Raw genomic sequence first — 25,587 nt, forward strand, 5'->3', positions numbered from 1 at the left:
TAAGCTTTCTAAATTACAAGCTGAGACTGGAGCCACTTGGCTCAAACTATTACCTATTGCACTCTTTCAAATAAGAGCCACCCCAGCAGGAAAGACTTGGTTAAGCCCTGCGTAAATCCTGTATGGAAGACCTCTCCGCACTCCATGGGATTGTGAGATTCCCCAAGAGGTCCAGTTCCACCACATGACTACAGAAATGGCTAATTACATAATAGCCTTGACTAAAGTATTAAAGAGCCTCCACTTGCGAGTACGTGCCATGCAAGAGGAAGTGCCACACTTAGCTAGCTCCGATATTGTGCAACCAGAAGATCATGTGATGATCCGCAATTGGACGCGGAAGGGGTTGGAACCACGTTGGGAGGGATCGTTCCAAGTTCTCCTAACCACCCCCACGGCAGTCAAAGTTGAAGGACGCAACGCGTGGGTCAACATCCACCACTGTAAGCTAATGAAGTTTTCATGATTATTAACTCTTGTTTTAAGTTTTAGGTACACACGACCTTACTCGGACTAGGAGCAGGATCCCAAGATGAAGCTGCTCTTTTTACTAGTGATCCTCGCCAGCGCCATCCAGTTTACATTCACTAGGGACCGACTGTGCAGACCCGGAGGACGAATAATGCGCCTCTGCTGCGAGGACACTTTCAGTTGTATCAACAGCACCACCGGCAAGACCTTGTGGACGCCGACTCCCGTGGATACTTGTACCACCATTGTTCATCAGGGTGAGCAAAAACCTTGCTTCCTGACTACCAGTGGATCACTGACCTGCGATCGCTACTGATGCCTGTGGAACTACCGATGCAAAGGACATAAGCCGCGAGTATCTGGCTTTGACTGTGGATGTGGACCCACGCGTTGCGACCTTCAACTTTGACTGTCACTGTAAACCCGTTGACTAGAGAAAAACGGGCAATGCACCATGCGACTGCTAACTCGTTTTTGTTCATGTCTTACACGTATGCGAAGAAATTGAATGTCTCCTCTTGTTGGGTGTGTACGCATGTCCCCACCCATGCTCATGGAGGTGTCCCCTTAGTGCCTATTCCCTTTTCATTGGAACAGACAGCTGAGTGGGTTATATTCCAGAACGGGACGGTGTCTGATCACTCTGATATTCCTACCAAAGTGAGTGGATTTGACCCAACACGGTATGCCCAGCAATGGCAAAGCGCAGGCTACCAGTTACGTAATTTTACTGGTTGGAGACAGCCACCTTATTCACCTGATCATAAGCCCCCGTTCTTTATTTTTAAGAACCTCCTCAAGGGATCGGTCTGTTTAACTCGAAGGGCCAATAGTTTTCGAGACCACGTGTTGGGATCCAGTCAGTGTAAATACATTTATAACTTTACTACCACCATGCTGGGAGGGACCCGAGCCTGCATTATCCGACATATCACTAATCGCACTGGGAGTGATGATTGGGATCAAATGTGGGCCCCGGCGTTGGTGTCCAATTTTAAACCTTATAATGGCACCTACTTCATCTGTGGCCACAAAGCCTATCCCTGGCTCCCCACTAATTGGTCAGGATCTTGCTACATGGGGTTTATAGTTCCCGGCATCACTCACTATACAGACCTCGCCGAACATCTTCACATTCGAGCCCCTAGGTCCCTTGTGCCTTGGGAGGTGATAGCTACTCTCCTCTGGCCCCAGTTCGGCAGTATTAGAGCTCTCCAGAAGGTCATGAAGCTTCGGGACATATTGGAGCAAGTGGCTAATGATACAGCAGAAGCACTAACTTACATTAGTGAGGAGTTGGTGGCCATCAGAACAGTTGCCCTGCAAAATCGCATGGCTTTGGACTATCTCCTCGCTAACGAGGGAGGTACGTGTGCTGTAGTGGGATCTGAATGCTGTACCTACATCCCTGACAGCTCAGAGAATATTACTCACCTGGTGGACCACATTAGGGACGGGGTAAAGAGACTCTGCCAGTCTTCCTCGGACGATTGGTGGGGGTGGATGTGGTGTAGCTCCTGGACTACCTATCTGTTTCATGGATTTATTATCTTTATCGTTATTTGCATTTTGCTATGTATCATTGCAACCTGCGTGAAATGCTTTTGTAATTGTTTAGGCGCCTCTGTGATACCACAGATGCTGCTGCAGCTTCCCCAGTTAGACAAGCAGGACCTAGTAGGTGTCGAAAATGTGTATGAGGACGTTGGACCAAAAAATGATTTCCCGGAGGAATTCCTCAGACTCTCAAGGATAAGCCCCTGAGGGCTGTGTGATCATGGAATGATCAAAGGGGGGAATGAGGATGTGAAGCAAAGCTTAAGAGCCAGAATAAATGGGATACATTAGTGGAAAATCACAAGTGGAGGAGCTTGTTATTGAAGGATAATGAACTTGCTGGGATAAGGGTGTTGATATTTGAAGTTGTGAGCCGACTCATGACTGTAGCCTTGAGAAACAATGAAGATGGCCAGATGACAGGATATGAAATGTGGGAGCTGCTTGCAACTATAGCTAACACCTGCTAATTAAGCTAAGACTGCTACATACTCATGTGCCAATAGATAACCCCAAAGTCTGTAAAATTATGTACTGGAACTATTGCAATAACAAATTTACGCTTTGTAATGGGGGCGAGCTCAAGTGAATGTAAGGGACAGCCCCCTAACAATACATATAAAAGAAGGATGTTTTGAGCAAAACTTTGGCACTCTCCAAGGTGGTTCCCCGGAATACCTAGAGGGCGGCCCCGATCGTAATAAAAGATATTCCAAAGTACGAACGTGTTTGAGAGTACTTTCTTCCGGACTGAGAGACGAGTAAAAATCAGATTCACATGATCATGGCCGATCATCCAAACTCAGTAACCTGTTACTGCTTTCCCCACATATACTTTGATCTCTTTAGCCCCAAGAGCAATATCTACCTCTTTTTTTGAAACATATGTTTTGGCATCAACTGCTTTTTGTGTTTGCGAATTCCACAGGCTTACCACTCCTTGGGTGAAGAAATTTCTCCTCACCTCCATAGAATATAGAATCCATAGAATCGCTACAGTGCAGAGGGAGGCCATTCGGCCCGTCATGTCTGCACCAACCCTCTGAAAGAGCACACTGCCTAGACCCAAACCCTTGCTCATTCCCAGTAACCCCACTCAAACTGCACATCCTTGGACATTAAGGGGCAATTTAGCATGGCCAATCCACCTAGTTTGCACATCTTTGGACTGTGGGAGGAAACCGGAACTCTCGGAGGAAACCCACTCAGTCCTAAATGGTTTACCCCATATTCTCAGACTGTAACCCTTGGATCTGAACTCCCCCACCATCGGCAACATCCTTCCTGCATCTACCCTGTCTGGTCTGTTAGAATTTTCTATGTAAATAGTAGAGTTGATGAGGGGGTGTCAGTGGATGTGGTTTATTATAACTTTCAGAAGGCTTTCGACAAAGTCCCACACAAGAGATTATCGTGTAAAATCAAAGCGCATGGGATTGGGGTTAAGCTATTGAGATGAATAGAAGACTGGTTGGCAGACAGGAAACAAAGAGGAGGAATTAACGGGTCTTTTTCCAAGAGGAGGCAGTGACTAGTGTGTTACCAAAGGGATCAGTGCTTGTGCCCCAGATATACACAATATATATCAATGATTTAGATGAGGGAACTAAACGTAGTATCTCCAAATTTGTATAATACAAAGTTGGGTGGGAGGGAGAGTTGTGCGGAAGAGTCAAAAATGCTTCAGTGTGATTTGGACAAATTGAGTGAGTGGACAAATGCTTGGCAGATGCAGTGTAATGTGGATAAATGTGAGGCTATCCAATTTGGTAGCAAAAACAGGTTGGAGTGGGCTCGAGTGATGTAACACAGAAGGAGGCCCAGAGTGCCTGCACCCATCCTTTTCAATTTTAATATTATCTAATAACCATAATTTTCTCGAGCTGGTTTTTCAGAGCTATAATAGATACCTACATGTGTTATCCAAGATATCCCTGAATTTGGTATGTCTTCTGATATTTATCCCATGTAATGACGTGAAACCTTTAGGTAGGTATTCTTGATAATCAACTGAAGGTTACTTCTCAAACAAACTTATAGTTATGCAGCCACCAATGTTAATACTTCAGTATGAACATCATTATAACACTGCTCACCATCTCCGTCCCTGTCATACAAAACCAAAAATGATTATCACCACCCTGTGAGGTTGATAGCTGATGAAATCATTAAAAAAAATGTTTTTAGAGTCCCCAATTTAATTTTTCCAATTAAGGGGCAATTTAGCGTGGCCAATCCACCTACTCTGCACATCTTTGGGCTGTGGGGGCGAACCCCACGCCAACATGGGGAGAATGCAAACTCCACACGGACAGTGACCCAGAGCCGGGATCGAACCTGGGACCTCGGCGCCGTGAGGCAGCAATGCTATGCCACCGTGCTGCCCTAATAGCTGATGAAATCATGAATTCATTGGTTTGATTAGAATCCTGTGATCACGTCCTGATATTCATTGTTCTATGTGCAAACCAACTGATTCAATTGCAATTTTAAGGGAAGGAGGTACTACAAAGGATTCGGAAGGTGATGAACCCAAATAATTCAGACTCATCTCAACTGATGTTCAATGTAACATCGAGAGTGAGTAATGTTGTTCCAAGACATTAATGTTAGGATTGAGATAATTCCTGGAATTGTGGAATGTAATTCTCTTTAACAAAATAATCTTCTGAATTGCTATCTCATATGAAAATTTGCGATTGTTAAGCATTTAACTTGTTTGTCCTGGACTAATTTGCATAATCACTACAGGTTGATATCTTTATTATGTTGTGACAATATCTGACACCTGTCCCCCCCTAAATGGATTACTCACTGTTCTTGATTTTGGTTTCAAATCTAAAGTTAAAACGGTCTCCAGCTTTTCAGAAAAATACCTTTGTTTAGAGAGACAAATATGGAGGAGATATTAACAATCTATTTTCCTTTTTGATAACATTTACTTCCACAGCTGGTTTAATGCGGAAGACAGGATGTTACCCGGAGAAAGCTGCAATATTTGTCAAACAGTATCCAAATAAGAAGTATCCTAATTGTGACCCTTCCCAATGGCTAATGTTTTCAAGAAGTCAAAGGTCGTATCATCACTCTGTTGGGCAATTAGATGTCAGCTGGAGGCTGTAAGGAGATTTGCGATTATGCCATCTTGGACAGATAAAAATATTTTGCCTGCCATCAGGCATTTGGCACTTTTTCTTTAAGTGCTCATGTCTTTTATCTGCCGTCAAAATTGCTGATGTGTTTCAGAAGCCAGATTCTTTTATGTGGTATTTTGCAGACGCAGATGTAAATCTCTTCTGAAAGCATCCTAAATACTTTATGCAAGGTTGCTGTATGTCTTGCCCAGTATTCTTCATATGGATTTTGTAGCCTGATGGGTATCCGTAAGCCATCACCGGCAAAGCCTAATGGCCAGAAAGGCTAACTAGGTGTAAGCCTAAGAGCTGTGTGGGCGGCGTGTGAAGATGTGGTTCGTGCTATGCCTCAGATGGGACTGTGATTGCCCATGACCCCTGTAACCACGATCAGTGGCGGCAGAGTCAGGATGAAAGGAGAAACACCAGAGCCATTGATAGTGATAACCTGCAGGAACATCCATCGTGAAGGAACCCTGAGACTGGGACTCGGAGACATCGGAACCCATCGGGAGGTAGACTGATCACCTCACCTCCCTACGGGTAATATTTAAGTCCAAACCGTGAGTTTTGTTACTTTGTGTTTTAGAGTTTTGATACTTTGTGATAACTTTGCGTAGATCTGTAACTGGTCAGTTACAATAGAGGAGATTGTTGTAAGATGACTTGAGAGTTTGAGTGTCTTTGTCCGCTGCGTTAGTTGACCCGAATACAAGGTGCAACAATACGATAAAAGCAAATGACTGCGGATGCTGGAATCTGAAACAACACCAGAAAATACTGGACAATCTCAGCAGGTCTGACAGCATCTGTGGGAGAGAAAAGGGAGCTAACGTTTCGAGTCTGCATGTCTCTTTGTCAGAGCTTTGATGCTGTCAGAACTGCTGAGATTGCCCAGTATTTTCTGTTTGGGTGCAACAATTTGAATTTAGTTTCAGAAATTCAAATTGAACTTAACAACGACGTCTGTGTTGTTGAGGTTGTTTCCACATGTTCCCTGGGATGCTTGTAGTGCTTATTGCGACAACGTTTCTCAAAATAGAAATAAATATTTTGAAATTACTCTACTTCAAACAAACAACAGTGAAAAATCATCTTCTGTTGCACATCTCTTGTCAGATGTGCTCCATCCTGTGGCTGAGATGAGAACTGATGAAACTTGCGCAAATCACCAGAAATTTCTGGCAATGCTCAACAGATCTGGCAGCATCCGTAGATTGATAACCTTTCATCAAAACTGGGAAAAAGTAGAGATGCTATGGTTTTTAAACAAGTGAGATTTAAAGAAGTGAAATTTAGGGCAGCACGGTCGCACAGTGGTTAGCGCAATTGCTTCACAGCTCCAGGGTCCCAGGTTCGATTCCCGGCTTGGGTCGCTACCTGTGTGGAGTCTGCATGTTCTCCCCATGTGTGTGTGGGTTTCCTCCGGGTGCTCAGGTTTCCTCCCACAGTCCAATGATGTGCAGGTTATGTGGATTGGCCATGATAAATTGCCCTTAGAGTCCAAAACGTTTAGGTGGGGTTACTGGGTTACCAGTGTGGGCTTAAGTGGGGTGCTATTACCAAGGGCCAGTGCAGACTCGATGTGCCGAATGGCCTCCTTCTGCACTGTAAATTCTATGATTCTATGAAATGGGGAGAGTTGGGGAAAAAGAATAAAAGGGGACATCTGTGATAGGTGGAAGGAAGGAGAGAATAAATTACAAATATGTTCATGTTGCAAGGTTGAATCATAGAATCATAGAATTTACAGTGCCGAAGAAGACCACTCAGCCCATCGAGTCTGCACCGGCCCTTACAAAGAGCACCCTACTCAAGCCCAGGTATCCACTCTATCCCCATAACCCAGTAACCCCCACTTAACCTTTTTGGACACTAAGGGCAATTTAGCATGGCCAAGCCACCTAACCCGCACACCTTTGGACTGGGAGGAAACTGAATCACCCGGAAGAAACCCACGCAGACACGGGGAGAACGTGCGGACTCTGCACAGTGACCCAGCCAAGAATTGAACCTGGGACCCTGGAGCTGCGAGGCAACTGTGCTCACCACTATGCTACCATACCGCCCTCTGTGCCCATCACAGGTACCCTCCCAAGGTTATACTCCCATTGAAATGGTAATGTGTTTATGAGGTTTCTAAAGTTCTTCTGTTTTGGGGCTGTGTCTTTAATTTAAGGTAAAATTAATTTAATTTAAGGTAAAGTGAAGGGGGAGGTCATGTGACCTGTTCCGAAGTCTGCTTGACAACAAGCCTGGGCATCTTGGATGTTGGGTTATAAATAACTGTGCTGTAAATGATCCATTTAGCTCGAAAGTGGAAGAGAGGTGGGTTGTCAAGGATTTCTAATCAGCATTTATTCTTGAATACAAGGTCATGTGCTCTAATGGGTGACAATGTAGGTCAGTGAGCACATGGGTGATGGGCAAATTGGAGGCAGGTTAAGACAAGGGCAGCTGAGTTTCAGATGAACCTATGTTTAAGGAGGGTGGAAGCTGGGACCAACCAATAGTGCATTGGAATAGTCAAGTCTAGAGGTAACAAGGACGCGGACAAGGATATCAGAGGAATATGATCTGAGGCAGAATCTGCCATGGTTGCCGTGCTGGAAGTAGACAATCTTAGTGATGGTGTGAATATGTGGTTGGTGGCTCAACTCAGAGTCAACTAGACTAACAAGATTACAGACAGCCTGGCCCAGCTTCAGACAGCCTGGCCCAGCTTCGGACAGTCGTCAGGGAGAGGGAAGGAGCTGGCGGCAGGGGAACAGAGATGTGGTGGATGACAAAGTCAGCAGCTCCTGTCTTCCCAATACTTAGTTGAAAGAAATTTCTGCTCATTCAGTATTTAGATGCTGGCCAGCAGCCTGATAATTAAAGGCAGTGGAGGCTTCAGGAGAGGTGGTGGCGCAGGAGAGTTTGGTTGAAAGCTCCACCAGTAATTGTGCAAAGTTGGGGTAAGAAATATTACCTGGTCCCCGGCGGCCTCTTGGTAACAGATACTTATTCGCAAGTTTTCTGTCTGCTGTATGGTCTCAGTTTTGAGAATAAGATCTCATTGAATGCAAGCGAGCATTCCATGGTATTGGCTTTTCCAGTGTGGTTTCTGTTTATGACAGGACAATATGAGAAGCTGGTGATTGCACAACAGAAAGGCCCCCACCTCCGTTGGCATGTTTGAAGGTGAGGACCTTATAAAATACAGTAAAGCACAGAGTGTGGCCTTCCTTCAGCCTTCCTGCCTCTCCTGACTGACCTGCCTCCCAGTTGACAGCAGGTGGGGAGGTTGCAAGCAGCACCCCCTACCTCTGCCCCTGGATCGACTGAGGCTCGTGAGCAGTCAATTAAGACCACTTCCGCGCCCCATTCTACCCCCGTAGCTACTTTGCCTGCAGCAGGAGAGGTCCACACCACGTGGGTTGGTGGTGGGCAAGTTGGGGGCTAAATCCCCTTTGGGAGTCCTCTGTACCCATCACAGGTACCCTCCCAAGGTTATGCTCCCCTTTATTCTTTCCCCGAGCCTCTCAAACACTTTCCCCCTCCCCCAACCTTACCCCCATCACTGGGGTCTGCCGGCCATGCTCCACAAATGCCCTAGATTTATCTGAAGTCCGGCATCCATAACCTTCTCTTGTTTGTGAACCACCTGTAGTCTCAGCAGTGGCCACTGCTTGAACCTGGTTTGCTGGCACCAGTCAGCAGCTCTCTAGGGTACGACTTCCTCCCAGAGGGGATGGAATTCTGGACCTTAGGCAATCAACGCTGCTTCCAGTTTAAAATGGTTGCGGGGAAATGTTTTTTTGGTTGATGGACTCCCTATCAACCATTTAGCTTGGCGATTTGGGATGGGAGGGGGAATACAGCCTTAAAATCCAACCCAAAGTGTGAGGAATTTTAAAGATTGGCACTTATATAATCACTTGGTAATGTCAAAGCTACATAGTATATGATTATACTAAAAAAGTATGGTACAGAACTCCCAAGAAAAAAAACCTTCGAAAATAGCCACTCTTCCCTTCCCAGAAAACATCCCAAAAAACCAATTACTTAATTGGTACACGATCTAATCTACACTTCCCCAGCTTCACCACAAGATGTCAAAGCATTGAGAGTCAGGCAGAATTTCAATTTCATCCCTGATAATTTCAATCTACCAAAGTGAGTTCCCATAAAGTATTAGGTGTGACAGAGTGAAGATTGCAAAAATGTGTAGTGTCATTAGCGCAATATTTTATTTTGCTGAAAATAAACCCTCTGATAATCCTGCATGATGCAGACGGGCTGTTAATTCTGGACTAATCATCGCTTGCTTTCACATCAATCTCTACCTTAAAGATGTTTTCAGGTCACACCACATGGTGGCAATCTTGTCTACTGCAGAGAGGTGATGGGATTGCTAACCCATCAGACCTTTATGAAGCTCTGAGCTACATTCTATTGTATTATAAGGCAGATGCTTTCCACACAAAATTAATTGCAATCTTGCCATCCCAAATTCTTATTAAAGTCACAATGTCTTATCCTCCTATTTCTATTATGCATGGGTACTGGGTGTATCCTGGAGATTGCTACTGGTTGCAAAATGGATATAGTTTTTGGTCATTTATATTTGTATTTGTGTTGGGCATAAGCTAAAACTAGTTTAAGTTGAAGCTTAATTTATACTTCTGCTTTAAGAAAATTGAGTTTAGTTTCACTTCAAAAATTGCCTACAAATCTACCGCTGTTTGTAGTGGTGCATTCTGCCTACAGCTGGACATGTTAGCAAATTTCTGAGGAAATAGGAAGGGTTGCAAGAAGACCTTTCCATCACTGAATCAGAGTTGTTACGGTGCAGAAAGAGACCATTTGGCCTATCGTGTCGCCACTGGCTCTCTAAACGAGCATCATGACTTAGTGTCATTCCCCTGCCTTTTCCCCCAAATCCTGCACATTGTTTCTACAGTATTCAAATAATCATCTAAGGCCCTCTTGAATGCCTCCATTGAACTTGCCTCCACAATACTTCCAGACGTTTCACACCTGCAGAACCCCCAGTGAGGGATATCAGGCATGCTGACCCTCAGAAACTGACTCCCATGGAATTCCTACAGTGCAGAGGGAGGGCCACTCGGTAAGCATTTCCTCACTTTAAATTGTGAATAAGAATTAGGTTCTAGCTTTCAAAAATTGTTAGTTTAATAACTTAGTTAAACAGGGAGCTGCCTGAAGTGGCAGTTAATGTGTCAATCAGCTGATAATAGCTGCCTTCTGTAGGTGTTAGTTACTGAGCTGGATAGTGAGTCAGCAGAGCTTCTATAAAAACAGGAGCGTGCAGACAAAAAACTACATCTGAGTGAGATGCAGCTTCACTGAGGAGTTGCAAATTTGGTTCAGGTGGGAATTCGGAGTAGAGAGAAATAGATTCTACTTTTTCAAGCCTCCAGGAGTTGGTGAGTTTTCTTCCTGGTCTCCAAGCTCGGTGAGTGCAACTGCCTATTACTTCCATTGGTGTAAGTTATTAACTAATTGACTAATGAAGTAGATAAGATTGGCTAAAAATGGCAGGGCTGGTGGTGTGCCGTGACTACAGCATGTGGGGATCTGTGGATTCCTGCAAACCCGGCCAACCATATCTGCAGAAAGTGTCGGCAGCTTGGGTGACGCCCGCTGCAGGTTGTTGAGCTGGAGTCTGAGTTGTGGACATTGCGGGGCGTCTGGGAAGGGGAGAGTCACCCAGGCGCTTTATTCCAGGAGGCAGGCATTTCCCTTATGTTCAGCAGAACTTTAGAGTTGGTCAGTGGTCAGGCACCTGAGGATGTGACAGTGAGTCGGGGTGGCACGGTGGACCAACGGTTACCACTGCTGCCTCACGGCGCTGAGGACCCGGGTTCGATCCCGGCTCTGGGTCACTGTCTATGTGGAGTTTGCACATTCTCCCTGTGTTTGCGTGGGTCTCACCCCCACCACCCAAAGATATGCAATGTAGGTGGATTGGCCATGGTAAGTTGCCCCTTAATTGGAAAAAAAACTGAATTGGATACTTTTAAATTAAAAAAAAAGTGTCAGTGAATCAGGCAGGTATGGCGAACCAGCATGTGGTAATGGCCAGTGACATTGTCCAACAGGTACACGGGGCTGGATTCTCCGCACCCCGACACCGAAATCGCGGCCTGCGCCGGGGCCGAGGATCAGGTTTCCTGCATGGAATCGGGACTGGCGACTGTTCCCCGATTCTCCAGGCCCCCAAAAGCGGCGTACTCTCCGCCACATAACCCCCGCCTGCAGCCATTGCTGGAGGCCCGCCCAGCCATTTTCCGTCCCCGACTGGCCAAAGTCCCGACAGTGTGGACCACTCATGGTCCTGCCGGTTGGGATACTAGAGTGGCAGCTGCAGACTCAGTCTGCGGCTGCCGTGGTCGGGGGCAGGCCGATCGGAGGGCAGGGGGGCCTTATAGGGGTGAAAAAAGTGGGTGAAGTGTGGGCAGCACAGTGGTGCAGTCGTTTGCTCTGCTGCCTTATGGCGCCGAGGACCCGGGTCTGATCCCGGCCGCAGGTCACTGTCCATGTGGAGTTTACACATTCTCCCCGTGTCTGCGTGGGTCTCACCCTGCACATCCCAAAAAGATGTCCAGTGTAAGTGGGTTAGCCACACTAAAAGTGCCCCTTAATTGGGAACAAAAAATTAGATACTCTAAATGTATAAAAAATTAAATAAAAGTGGGGGAAAAAAAGAGGAATGTGATTGTGAGAGGAGACAGTTTAGTCAGGTGATCGATACTGTTTTCTGGAGTCGAGTCCATGAGTCTGGACGACTATGTTACCTGTCCAGTGCCAGGGTTAAAAACATTTGCTCTGGGCTGGAGAGGAACTTGCAACGGGAGGCGGATGATCCAGCGGTCATGGTCCATGTAGGTACTAATGACATATAGAGGACTAGGAAGGGGGTTCGGAATAGGAACCATGAGCATCTAGGGGCTAAATTAAAAAGCAGAACCTCAAGGGTAATAATCTGTGGATTATTACCTGAGCCATGAGCAAATTGGCACAGGGTAATTCAGATTCGAGGGATGAATGCGTGGCTCAAAAACTGGTGTGGGAGAAATGGGTTTATTCAAGGGGCACTGGCACCATTACTAGGGAAAGTGGGAGCTGTACTGTTGGCATGGTCACTTGAACTGTGCTGGGACCAGTGTTCTGGTAAGCCATGGAGGGCCCAGAGGCGGTCCACTTGTGCGTTGGCACATGTGCTGCTGGATGTGCTAGGGCATCCTGCTGCTGAATGTTCATGTAAAGACATGTAAAGACATGTAAAGACATGTCAAAGCTATGGGAAGAAAGGACATGTAGTCTGTGTTTCCAGGCACAAAAAGGAAACTACAAATGAAAATAGAAAACAGGAACAAACCAAGGCAACGTTTAAACAAAATAAAAGGAGAAATGTCACTGTTGTACAAAAAGGTTGAGAAGAGCGAAGTGGCACAGAGACAGAGGAGGAGCTGTCACTGCATCCGTTAGCTACTGCCGGCACTACACACGGATTCTGGATTATTCCATTGCTGGAAGGGCAGCCAGTAAATCCAGAAGTTGAGGCTGGAGCGGCAGTCTCTCTGGTGCCAGAAACTATCTACAACGAGAAACTCCAACGCATTCCCATAAGGCCATCAAGGATAGTGCTGAAGATGTAAACAGGAGGAGTGATTCCCCTGAAGGACCGCGTTGAAGTTGCTGTGCAACTCAATGGGCAAACGGCAGATTTGCCTCCACATATACTGAAGGGAATCCAACCACCGTTGATGGGTCGTACATGGCTGGAGATGATCCGACCAAACAGGGCTGAATTCCACATGATGGCCAATGGAGAATCAGGCCTCATGAAAGGTTCAAAATAAAACATGCTGTTGTTTTCGATGGAGAATTTAGGAGCATGAAGGACATTACTGTCAAACTAAAAGTAAAATGTGGAAGCCAAGCAAAATGTTTGAGGGTGTGGCCTGTATCATATGCTGTTCGGCTGAAGCTGGAGGCTGACTTGGAGCAGGTTGTGAAAACTGGGGTTTTGGAACTTGTCAGTGTCAGCGAAGTGGCTATGCCTATTGTTCCAGCCATCAAGAAAGATTGCTCCGTGAGGATTTGTGGGGACTTCAGAGTCACCATAAATCCAGTGTTCTGTGCTGAACAGTACCCATTACCTCATATTGATGATTTGTTTGGAGGATTGGCAGGAGACCAACATTTCAGCAAAACTGATCTGAGCCAAGCTTACTTCCAAATGAATGAGGACAAGAAAGTCACAGGAACTCCTGACAATTGTGACACGCAAAGGCTTGTTCCGGTACCAAAGATTGCAGTCTGGCATTCAGCTCCTCCATTGTTTCGAAGAGGAATGGATCAGATCCTGAGTGGTCGGAGCAGAGTCCAGTGCTATTTGCATGATCTCCTCGTCACTGGAAGAGATGAAGAGGTACACTTTTGAAATCTGGATGTCACTCACCAGAGATTGGGAGTCTATGGTCTGAGAGTCCGTAAGAACTAGTGCAAGTTCTTCTAATCCTCCGGTGAGTACTTGGAACATGTAATAATAATAATCTTTATTAGTATCACAAGTAGGCTTACATTAACACTGCAGTGACTTTACTGTGAAAAGCCCCTAGTTGCCACATTCCGGCGCCTGTTCGGGTACACTGAGTGAGAATTCAGAATGTCCAATTCACCTAACAAGCTCGTCTTTCTGGACTTGTGGCAGGAAACTGGAGCATAGAGTGTAGAACATACAGTGCAGAAGGAGGCTATTCGGCCCATCGAGTCTGCACTGACCCACTTAAGCTCTCAATTCCACCCTAGCCCCGTAACCCAATAACCCCTTTTAACCTTTTTGGACACTAAGGGCAATTTAGGATGGCCAATCCGCCTAACCTGCATGTCTTTGGACTGTGGGAGGAAACTGGAGGAAACCCACACCCGGAGGAAACACACGCAGATACAAGGAGAATGTGCAGACTCCGCACTGACAGTGACCCAAGCCGGGAATCGAACCTGGGGCCCTGACACTGTGAAGCAACAGTGCTAACCACTGTGCTGCCTTGCCGCCCACAATGTGATTAACACCACCGGCATTCACGGATCTCCGTCAAAAGTTAAGTTCACCACAGAGGGGCCTGGATCCCAGAATATAAACCAGCTATGTTCCTGGGATTATTGAATTATTACTTGGAAATAATTTGAAAACCATTACATAACCTCTCGTGCCACAACAAGACGTAGAAGTGGTCAGGCCAATGCAATAATGCCTCCATGCAGGCCCAAGAAGCATTATCTAAGTCTGAAGCTCTCACACTCTTTGATCCTAATTTTCTTGTCATGTATCTCTTTATGATGCAGGTACGGTGGTCTCCTACATCATGCCATTGGGTGAAGGAAGACCCATTGATTTTGCTTCTTGAAATGTAAGCAAAGCTCAGAGAAACTATGCCCAAAGATGTGCAGATTTGGTGGATTGGCCATGCTAAAATTGCCCCTTAGTGGCCAGAGATGCAGGTCAAGGGGGTTACGGTGATAGCGTGGGGGAATGGGCCTAGATAGGGTGCTCTTTCAGAGAGTTGGTGTAGATTCAGTGGGCAAAATGGCCTCCACTGCACTGTAGGGATACTATGGATTCTATTCAATGAGTGCCCAGATTGAACGGGAAGCTTTGGTGATCATCTTCGGCGTCAAAACATTCTATCAGTTCCTGTATGGGAGAGAGTTTACATTGTTGACTGACCATCATCCACTCGCTACCTTTTTTGGACCACACATGGGAATTCCACCACTTGTTGCAAGTAGGATGCCAAGGTGGGCATTGCTCCTGTCTGCGCGTAATGACACCATTAAGTACCACCGGTCTAGTTTACACAGTAATGCAGATGGACTTTCAAGATTGGCATTACCTGTCAGTTCGCCAGACTGCTAAACAGGGAATATTTTCAACTTTAAACATGTAAAAAACACATTGGTCACTTCTACGCAGGTGAAAAAACACGGAATGACTGTGTCCTTTCAGAAGTGATGGCCATGGTTTTACAAGGAAAGACTTCAGGACTGAATATGAAAGATACCATGATCCTCTCTCCCCTTTTGAGAGAGCTGACTGGTTGCGAATTAAGCTGAGGTGAGGGGCAAGATTAGAAAGGCAGAGCCTTCATGGATAACCTCAGGAGAGACGCAAGATTGGGAAGTTGGGGCCCTCATGGCTAACCTCAGCCGATACGGGAATTGAATCCGTGCTTTTTGCTCGCTTCATTCTGCATCATGAACTAACTGCCTAGCCAACTGAGCTAAACTGACCCTAGTCTGAAACATGATTACTCCAGGAGAATGGAGCTATCAGTTCAGTCAGGATGCCTTCTCCAGGGGCTCAGCGTGATTATTCCGCCATCATTGAAGAAAGGGTGTTAGAAAAGTTACATTGAAGGCCACTGTAGAGTCATATGCATGAAGGAAATAGCAAGAAGTTATTTCTGGTGGCCCAGACTTGATGAAGAGATTGAAGAAAAAGCTAGAATTGGTCCTTTATGTGAAAAGGCAAGAGAGCTGCTACCCTTAGCACCCCCGTGTCCACGGAAGTAGCCTGAAGAGACTTGGCAACGTGTGCATGCGGATTTTGCAGGATCTTTCGAAGGACACATGCTTTTAGCACCCATTGATGCTCACACCAAAATGCCAGTGGTCACTGTGATGACATCTACCTCATCTGAGAAGACCACTGCAAAGCTGGGAGAAGTGTTTAGTTGTTTTGAATTTCCAGAACAACTGATAAGCGACAACGAACCTCAATTTGTCTCGCAGGAATTTTTAGAACATCCTACAAGAAAATGACATTAAACACATTATATTTGCGCCATATCACCCTGCCATGAATGGATGAGCAGAATACTTCGTCCAAACCATGAAACCTGTTTTGAAAACAACCAAAGAACAAGGTTCACTTATCCAATAGCTAAAATAATCCTTAATGGTCTCTCGGAACACCACAGGTGCCACAACCAAGACCTCTCCTGCATTACTCATGATAAATAGGCCGCTGCATTCTGTCTTTGATCCTCTAAAACTCCAAAAACCAAGGAGATTGTGCGACAACAAGGACAAGCTGACTGGCAAAGCATTGGGTTTTCCACCAGGAACAAGGGCTCTTGGTTTGGAATTACTCCTCAGGGGTGAAATGGGTTCCTGCCAGAATCCTTGTGCAAACTGGACCTGTCTCTTATACTGTCCACACTACAGATGATAACTGTCTGGAGGAGACATGCAGACCAGTTACTGGCTGGAAAAACAGATCCGTTAAAATTGGAGCCTGTTGAGAATTCAGGTTCAGTCAGGACTTTACTGTGACCCCTACACCACTGGACATCACTGAGGAAGTCAACACCTCACCCTCTGTTCAGGAGCAGAGACAACTTCCAGTTCCCTTGTCAACACTGATTAAACCAACCACCCCTGACGTCACTGTGAAGATCAAAATGCCAAAGGATCCCAGACCGTGTCAAGATGAAAATGCCAGAAATTCGGCGTCAACGGTTCTGAGAGTGATGACCTCCACACTGCCTGAATTTATAGTAGTGACTAACCTATTGACTATTGTTCACGTTGAACTTGTTTGGGCACATTTAAATTAAGGGAGAAAATGTTACATATTTGTTCTTATGACCCACCATAGAGCCCTGCTGCAGTAATGTATGCAAGGAAGTGATGTAATGTGATGTAGAGCGTGTAACAGAGAAGCAGCAGGCATGCGAGAGAACACACCATGATAAAGTTACGTCTGTTTATTGTGTGTTCCTGAGTGTCATTCTTCAAATGCACAACACCCAGGGTAATGCATTTGGAGACTTTGGTTCGAATCTCACCATGGCAGGTGATGAATTCACGGAGTCGTGAACACAGCCCCGTCCATCACGCGAACCTATCTCCCATCCATTGACTCTGTCTACACCTCCCGCTGCCTTGGGCAAGTGGGCAGCATCATCAAAGACCCCTCCCACCCGAGTGATTCACTTTTCCAACTTCTCCCATCGGGCAGGAGATACAAAAGTCTGAGAACATGCACTAACAAATTCAAAAACTGCTTCTCAGTTTTTCCCTACTGTTACCAGACTCCTGAATGACCCTCTGTGGACTGATCTGATCTCTTCACATATCTTCTCTACTGAGTAGTACTACACTCCTGAATGCTTCACCCAATGTCTGTGTCTATGTACTTACACTATGTATTTTATAGTAAGAAGTCTTACAACACCAGGTTAAAGTCCAACAGGTTTGTTTCAAACACTAGCTTTCGGAGCACTGCTCCTTCCTCAGATGAATGAAGAGATATGTTCCAGAAACATATATATAGACAAAGTCAAAGATGCAAGACAGTGCTTAGAATGCGAGCATTTGCAGGTAATTAAGTCTCTACAGATCCAGAGATAGGGGTAACCCCTACCTCTTCATTCACCTGAGGAAGGAGCAGTGCTCTGAAAGCTAGTGTTTGAATCAAACCTGTTAGACTTTAACCTGGTGTTGTAAGACTTCTTACTGTGCTCACCCCAGTCCAACGCCGGCATCTCCACATCATGTGTATTTTATGTTTGCCCTTTTCATGTATGGAATGATCTGTCTGAGCTGCACGCAGAACAATACTTTTCACTGTACCTCAGTACACGTGACAATAAACAATCCAATCCAATCCAAATGGCCTCACAACCAGAGGAAATAGAAATGGACAATAAATGCTGGCCCAGCCGCCGACACCCACATCCCTTGCATGAATTTAAAAAAAAAGTTTCATCAGGTTGGGGCAGCAGGGTAGCATGGTGGTTAGCATAAATGCTTCACAGCTCCAGGGTCCCAGGTTCGATTCCCGGCTGGGTCACTGTCTGTGTGGAGTCTGCAGGTCCTCCCCCTGTGTGCGTGGGTTTCCTCCGGGTGCTCCGGTTTCCTCCCACAGTCCAAAGATGTGCGGGTTAGGTGGATTGGCCATGCTAAATTGCCCGTAGTGTCCTAATAAGTGTAAGGTTAAGGGGGGGGTTGTTGGGTTAGGGGTATAGGGTGGATATGTGGGTTTGAGTAGGGTGATCATGGCTCGGCACAACATTGAGGGCCGAAGGGCCTGTTCTGTGCTGTACTGTTCTATGTTCTAAAGGCTGTACGTGGGAACTTTCCTTTGCATCTCTGCCATAAAGCGTATTCTGCCTTTAGCCTTCAGCCTGTTCGGCCAGTTCTTCGACCTTCCTTAAATTGAAATCTACCTGAAATTGTAAGAAATCAGCGAAATTCTCATAATAATATAATAATCTTTATTGCCACAATAGGCATACATTAACGCTGCAATGAAGTTACTTTGAAAAGCCCCTAGTTGCCACATTCCGGTGCCTGTTCAGGTACACAGAGCGAGAATTCAGAATGTCCAATTCACACAACCTTCAGCTAGGTGGTACAATTCATTGATGAATGTGCCAATCCCTTCACCATGATTTTGACTGTGCCAACTAAATTTCACCCTCTCCATGACGATATTTTTGCAAAGGCTGAAGTTTGAGTTAAAGGACCAACAGACATTCTTATAGGGGGCTGTCTCTTTGCACACCCACCAGAACATCACGTGCTATACTTACAAAAGCATGTAACAAAGTGTTAACTTGATCTTTCTTCTCTTAACTTGCAAACCTGAGGCGTTGCAGTACTGGGTAAAACAACTTTGCCATTGCTCACCCTATCTATATTTTGAAATGATTCAGGGAGGGGAAAAGTAGTAGCCATTTCTCACCCTGGTCAATGGTAGCCTTTTCTCATGCTGCTTGTCTTGCCAGTCACTGGACTGCCCTGTTGTTAGTTTGTCTCCAGTGTAGTTGCTGGATTGGCTTTGGAGATCTTCACCCGCTGCTCTGCACCGTTGCAGGTCTTCATTTGAGACTTTTCTCTCCATTTTCTTCTGTTGCTCTGTGGGTGCAGTCACTGCTGCCACCATCTGTTATCGGGAGTTTATCTCAGGATCTGTTGGCTTCTTACTCCAGAAGAGATCGTGCAGGAGGCAATGGTCTTTTGCTCAATAACATTTATCCACACGGTAACTATTTACAGTGGTTCATAAGACATAGTGTGAGTTACTCACACAGATAACTTGCACTCATCTCCTTCCAGTGAGTGACATCACTGTGACAGAGCTGCTTATGATTGCGAATCCACAGATGTGCTGGGCTCCCCCATCATTGAGGATGGAAATATTTGTGGATCGTCCTCCTCCTCCAGTGAGTTGTTTAATTGTCCACCACCATTCATGACTGGATGTGGCAGGACTGCCTAACTTTGGTCTAATCTGTTGATTGTGGGATTGCTTATCCTTGTTTATTGCTTGCTTCATTTGTATTTTGTCACACAAGTAGTCCTGCGTTGTACATTCACTAGGTTGCCGCCTCATTTTTCGGTCTGCCTGGTGCTGCTCCTGGCATGCCCTCCTGTACTCTTCATTGAACAAGGGTTTATCCCTGGCTTGCTGATAATGGTAGAGTGGGGGATATGCTGGGCCATGAGGTTACAGATTGTGGCAGTTTACTGTGTGTGAGTGTCCATGATTTCTTAAATTGGGGAAGGTTATTAGAGACAGCTTGTTTGAGAGAACTGAGAGATAAAAGGGTAAAGGTGTTAGCTTCATGCAGTTGTAATGAGTGGTTATGGTGAGGTTTGAATTATAAGTAAATCGGTTGGATTTAAAGTTTTTGAGTACGATAAGTAGAGACATAGGGCTGGATTCTCCGATTGTCGATGCTGGAATCGCATTCAGCGATTGGCCGGAGAATCCGTTTTGATGCCGAAATCGGGGGTGGCGCCGTTTTTTGGAGGCTCCGCCCCATCAAAAATGGCGTCATCGCTGAGTGCGGCGTTGGGACGGCCTCAGGACATCACCTGAGGCTCTTCCCTGATGCTCCGCCCCCAATGGGCTGACTTCCCGATAGTGTGGGGCACGTGCGCCCACAGTTTCCGGGGACTTTGTGTGGTGGCTGCGGACTGTGTACAGCGCCGCGACAGTCGGGGGGGGGGGGGGGGGGGGGGGGCCATGAGGGGGGGCCTGATGCCATGAGGCTTTACGGGGCCCAGAGTCAATATTGAAGACTCCCAGTGCCACTGCATACCACTGTGCTACAGATCAGCCTTGATCTCATTGAATGGCGGAGCAGATCAAATGGGCCCGAATGGCCCACTTCTGCTCCGATGTCTTATGGTATTATAATACCATGTCTGATCGCTCTGTGTTGCTGGGGGGACAGGCAATGGTGATGGTGGTATCTGGAACTTTGTCTGTAAGGCATGATTCTGTCTGCGTGACTATGTCAGGTTGTTGCTTGACTGGTCTGTGAGACAGCTTTCCCAATTTTAGTATCAGTCTCTGATGTTAGTAACATGTACTTGGCAGGGCCCGGTGCGCTGTTGTTGGTGTCTGGGCCGATGCCGGACAGTCTGTCAGGTTTCAGTCCTTTTCAACTTTATAGCGGTTTGACACAGCTGAGTGGCTTCCCCGGCCATTTAAGTGGGCATTTAAGAATCAACCACATTACTGTGGGTCTGGAGTAACGTGTATCGCAGAATCACAGAACTCTCCAACTCTCCAAATGAACAATTCACTGAATGCCATTCTCCCTGCAACCCTGCACATTCTTGGGCTAAAGGGATCAATGGATATGAGAGGAAAGTGAGAACAGGTTACTGAGTTGGATGATCAGCCCTGATCATAATGAATGGCGGAGCAGGCTCGAAGACCTGAATGACCTAGTCCTGCTCCTATACTTTACGTTTCTATTTCCTTTCAGATAACAGCCTTTTGAATGTTTTGAGTGAACCTGCCTCCACCCCACTGTCTTCACCACTCCCTGCGTGAAAAAGCTTTTCCTCATGTCACTATTGCTTCATTTGACAATTAATTTAAATCCATGCCCTCTCGTTTCTTGTTCCTTTCATGAGTGGGAACGGTTTATCCTTATCTACTCTCACTAGATCCCTCATGATTTTGAAAACCTCTATCAGATCTCCTCTCAGTTTTCTTTTCTCCAAGTGGAACAGTCCCAACTTCTCCGATTTATCTTCAAATTGAAGTTCCTCATCGCTGGAACCTTTCTCGTGAATCTTCTCTGTACTCTCTCCGATGCCTTCACATCGTTCCTAAAGCGCGGCGTCCCGAACTGAACCCAACAATTCTCCAGCTGAGGCTGAACGAGTGACGTGCGCAAATTCAACATAACCTCCTTGCTCCCGCACTGTACTCCCCTATTCACAAAGTGCTTTATTAACTGCTCTCAATCTGTCCCACCACCCTCATTGATCAATGCACATATACACCCAGTGCTCCTGCACTCCTTTAGTCGATTTTGTCTCTCAGTATCCTTTCTGCCAAAATGATTCACTTCATATTTCTCTACATTGAACTTCATCTGCCACCTGCCTGCCCATTCCACCCATCTGTCCATGTCCTTTTGAGGTTTCACAGCTCACAATTCTTCCAAGTTTCAAACCATCTCCAAATTTTGAAATTGTGTCCTGTACAGGTCACAATATAATATATATCGGGTAGAGCAGGTGTCCAAACACTGATCTCTGGGGAACTCCACCGTTAAACGTATTCCAATCTGAAAAACACTGCTCACCTCTTGTCTTTGTTTCCTGTCACTCGGCCAATTTTGTATCCGTGTTGCTATTGTCCCTTGTGTTCCATGAGCTATAACTTTGCTCAAGCAAGTTAAACACAATTTGCCCTTAACAAACCTGTTAACAAACAAAAACGCTTTTCTTAATGAATCCACATTTGCCCAAGTGACTATTAATAGAGACTGCTCAGTTTGAGTTGCTTTATTAGGGTTACATTTTAAATCAATGCCCTCTCGTTTCTTGTTCCTTTCATGAGATAAATAAGGGAGGAAAATATTTCAACCTGGAAAAGCTTATTAAATTTCAAACCTTACTCTACACACTTGACATTAAAGACTGTAACCCTGAATTACTTTGCCCTTCTGATAGTCTAATCAGCAGAAAATTCATTACATGGCCCTTCTCGTTGAGAGGATCCTGAGATTTCCAGTACAATATAAACTGAAAAAGAGTCAATTTAATTTGAATAAATTGGTCCTGCTCAAAACGCATCACGTTTGAAACTGAATTAGCTGGTGCTTGGCCATCTAAAGTAATTTATCCAAATGCATTTTTATAATCCATTAATCTTTCAGAATTAACTGTATAAATGCTCACAGACAGCTATTAAGTTGTAGAATTACTGAATCTTGAGCTTATTTGTTGTGTTTTCCCTTGAAGATAGACCTCATCTATCTCCATCCAGTCTTTATTTCAATTGAGCAAAAGTTTCAACCAATATATACATTGTTTGAGAACGTTAATTGAATGTATGAATCATATTATTTAACCAGCTGTTGTACAGTTCAGCTAACCTGGTCAAATGTTTGTTACAAATATCAATGATATTGGATGTTTATGCTGAGATTTACCAAAAGCAGTGGGAGTGATCTTAATCTATACATTGAAGCAGGTCACTGCACCATATTTGTGGCTTTCATTCAAGGCCCATGGAAACCATATTTAAATGGACCAAATGTTGGAAATGGGATCAGGCTGGCTGGCTCATTATTTGGCTGGCGTGGACATGATTGTCCAAGTGGCCTCTTTCTGTGCAGTAAACATTCTGTGACTCAAAAGGTTTGCTGGTGTCACTCAAACCTTCTCTCGAGTCAACAAGATGGCTACAAAAACAGTTTTCCAGAAGGCTGTTCAATGCCCTGACTTTCCTAAAAGCAATAATGATCCTAGATATTTTCGGGAGTATTAAGCATCTGATGAAATCATTATATTCCTCCTGAGAAGATGACATTTATTCTCCAGCTCCCAAGTTAATAGTCATACTAAATCTCACAAGGGGCTGTGGAGGTAAACTCCCTCTACTTACTGTTGGTATTCCTAACACACTGCACCTCAGGGCTACATGACCTATTGATGCATTTGTGCAAGGCTAGGGCACACTTAGAATACTGTGCTCAGTTTTTGATGACCCATTGTAGAAAGAGTATTAAATCTATAGAGAGTGTATAGGGTAGATGCACAGAATGATTCTGATGATGGGATTTGTTATGAGTAGAACTTGTGATACTGGGAATTATGGCGGATGTCAGGTGGATAATCAAACTGAGAACCAGACTAAATATGAAAGGTTCAGAGAGGAAATGAAAAAGCAAGTAAGCAAAGTTAAGAGAGAGTACGAAAAGAGATTGGCAGCTAGAAAGGAATCCCAAAGTTTTATTTCGGCATTTATGTAGCACAAGGGTGGTAAAAGGAGAAGGAGGACCAATTAGGGATTAGAATGGGGATTTACACAGGGAGACAAAGGGTAGAACATAGACCATACAGTGCAGAAGGAGGCCATTCTTCTCATCAAGTGTGCACCGACCCACTTAAGCCCTCACTTCTATCCTATCCCCGTAATCTAATAACCCCTCCTAACCTTTTTTTTTGGACACTAAGGGCAATGTAGTATGTCCAATCCTCCTAACCTGCACATCTTTGGACTGGGGGAGGAAACCTAAGCACCCAGAGGAAACCCACACAGACACTGGGAGAATGTGCAGACTCCGCACAGACGGTGACGCAGCAGGGAATCGAACCTGGGACCCTGGCGCTGTGAAGCCACAGTGCTATCCACTGTGCTACCATGCTGCTCACCGTATAGCTGAGGTATTAAATGTCTTGACCAGGTGTCTGAATTACCTCCTCTGCCATCATGACCTGCACAGGCCAAGATGACAGAGGGGGTAATTCAGACACCTGAAGAGTTTAAAATTGATAAGGAGGGGGTATTAGGTAGGTTTGCTATACTTGCAGTTGATAAGGCCCCACGATTGGATGAGGTGGATCTAAGGGAGAAGGAAGTGAGTGTGGAAATTGCAGGGCTGCTTGCCATAATCTTCCAGTCTTCCCTAGTCTCAGGTGAGGTGTCAGAGGAGTGGAAAATTGCAATGTGACAACATTGTTCAAAAAGGTTTGTAAGGATAGCTCCAGCAATTACAGACCAGTCGATTTAACTTTGGTGGTGAGGAAACAGCTAGAAATACTAATTTGGGGAAAAAAATGGTAGTTCTTTCGGCAAATGTGAGTTATTGAGGGGAAAACCACCACAGGTTTGTTATGTGAATATCTTGCTGAACAAAGTTTCTGGAGTTTTTTGCTGAGGTAACGGAGAGGCCTGATGAAGACAGTGCTGTGGATGTAGTGTACATGGATTTACAAAAGGCATTTGATACGATACCATACAACAGACGTGAGCAAATTTTATAGCACATGGAATAAAAAGGAACAGCAGCAACACGGATACAAAATTAACTGAGTGACAGGAAACAGGTACACCAGTGGTTAATGGATGCTTTTCGCGTTGAAGGAAGGTTTGTGGTGGAGGCCCCTAGTGGTCAGTGTTGGGACCATTGCTTTTCCTGATATATATCAATGACTAGACCTTGGTGCACAGGGAACAATTTCAAAATTAGCAGATAACACAAAACTTGGGAGGCATTATGAACTGTGAGGACTGTGCAGAACTTCAAAAGAACATAGACAGGTAGGTGGAATGGGAGGACAAGTGAAAATGAAGTTTAATGCAGAAATGTTAAGTGATTCATTTTGATCAGAAGAACTTGGAGACAGTATAAAATAAAGGGTGCAATTGTAAAGATGGTGCATGAGCAGAGGGACCTGGGTGTATATGTACTTAAGTCATTGAAGGTGACATGAAAGGTTGAGAGTGTGGTTAATAAAACATACAGTATCCTGATTGATTGATTTGATTTATTGTCACGTACTGAAGTACAGTGAAAAGTATTTTTCTGTGGCCGAGGGAACGTACACAGTACGTACATGAAAATGAAAATGGCTTATTGTTACAAGTAGGCTTCACATGAAGTTACTGTGAAAAGCCCCTAGTCACCACATTCCGGCACCTGTTTGGGGAGGCTGGTACGGGAATTGAACTGTGCTGCTGGCCTGCCTTGGTCTGCTTTCAAAGCCAGCGATTTAGCCCTGTGCTAAACCAGCCCCTGTAGTAGACAAAAAGAATAATCGACAGAGAAAATTGACAAATGGTACATCGACAAACAGTGATTGGTTACAGTGCAGAACAAAGAGCCAAACAAAACAAATATATGAGCAAGAGCTCATGAATAGTGTTCTTATAGGTAACAGATCAGTCCGATGGGGAGTCGTTAACAAGTTTGGAGCTGTGGGGAAGAAGTTGTTCCTATATCTAGATGTGAGGGTCTTCAGACTTCTGTACCTTCTGCCTGATGGAAGGGTGTGGAAGAAGGCAATGCCTGGGTGGGAGGAGTCTCTGATAATGCTGACTGCCTTCCTGAGGCAGCGGGAGGCGTATACAGAATCAATGTGGGGG

The 25,587-nt window shown here is 45.2% G+C and overlaps 1 protein-coding gene across 1 annotated transcript; it reads left to right on the top strand.

The window, feature by feature from the left end:
• Positions 1–449: 449 nt before the first annotated feature.
• LOC119971020 (endogenous retrovirus group PABLB member 1 Env polyprotein-like) lies at positions 450–2,748 on the top strand. Its single transcript, XM_038806136.1, has 2 exons — positions 450–1,770; positions 1,807–2,748. The coding sequence occupies exons 1-2, from the start codon at positions 847–849 to the stop codon at positions 2,233–2,235; spliced, it is 1,353 nt and encodes a 450-aa protein (XP_038662064.1). The 5' UTR covers positions 450–846; the 3' UTR covers positions 2,236–2,748.
• The last annotated feature ends 22,839 nt before the right edge of the window (positions 2,749–25,587 follow it).

The sequence above is a fragment of the Scyliorhinus canicula genome, chromosome 9, assembly GCF_902713615.1.
Source record: "Scyliorhinus canicula chromosome 9, sScyCan1.1, whole genome shotgun sequence".
NCBI classification, from domain to species: Eukaryota; Metazoa; Chordata; class Chondrichthyes; order Carcharhiniformes; family Scyliorhinidae; genus Scyliorhinus; species Scyliorhinus canicula.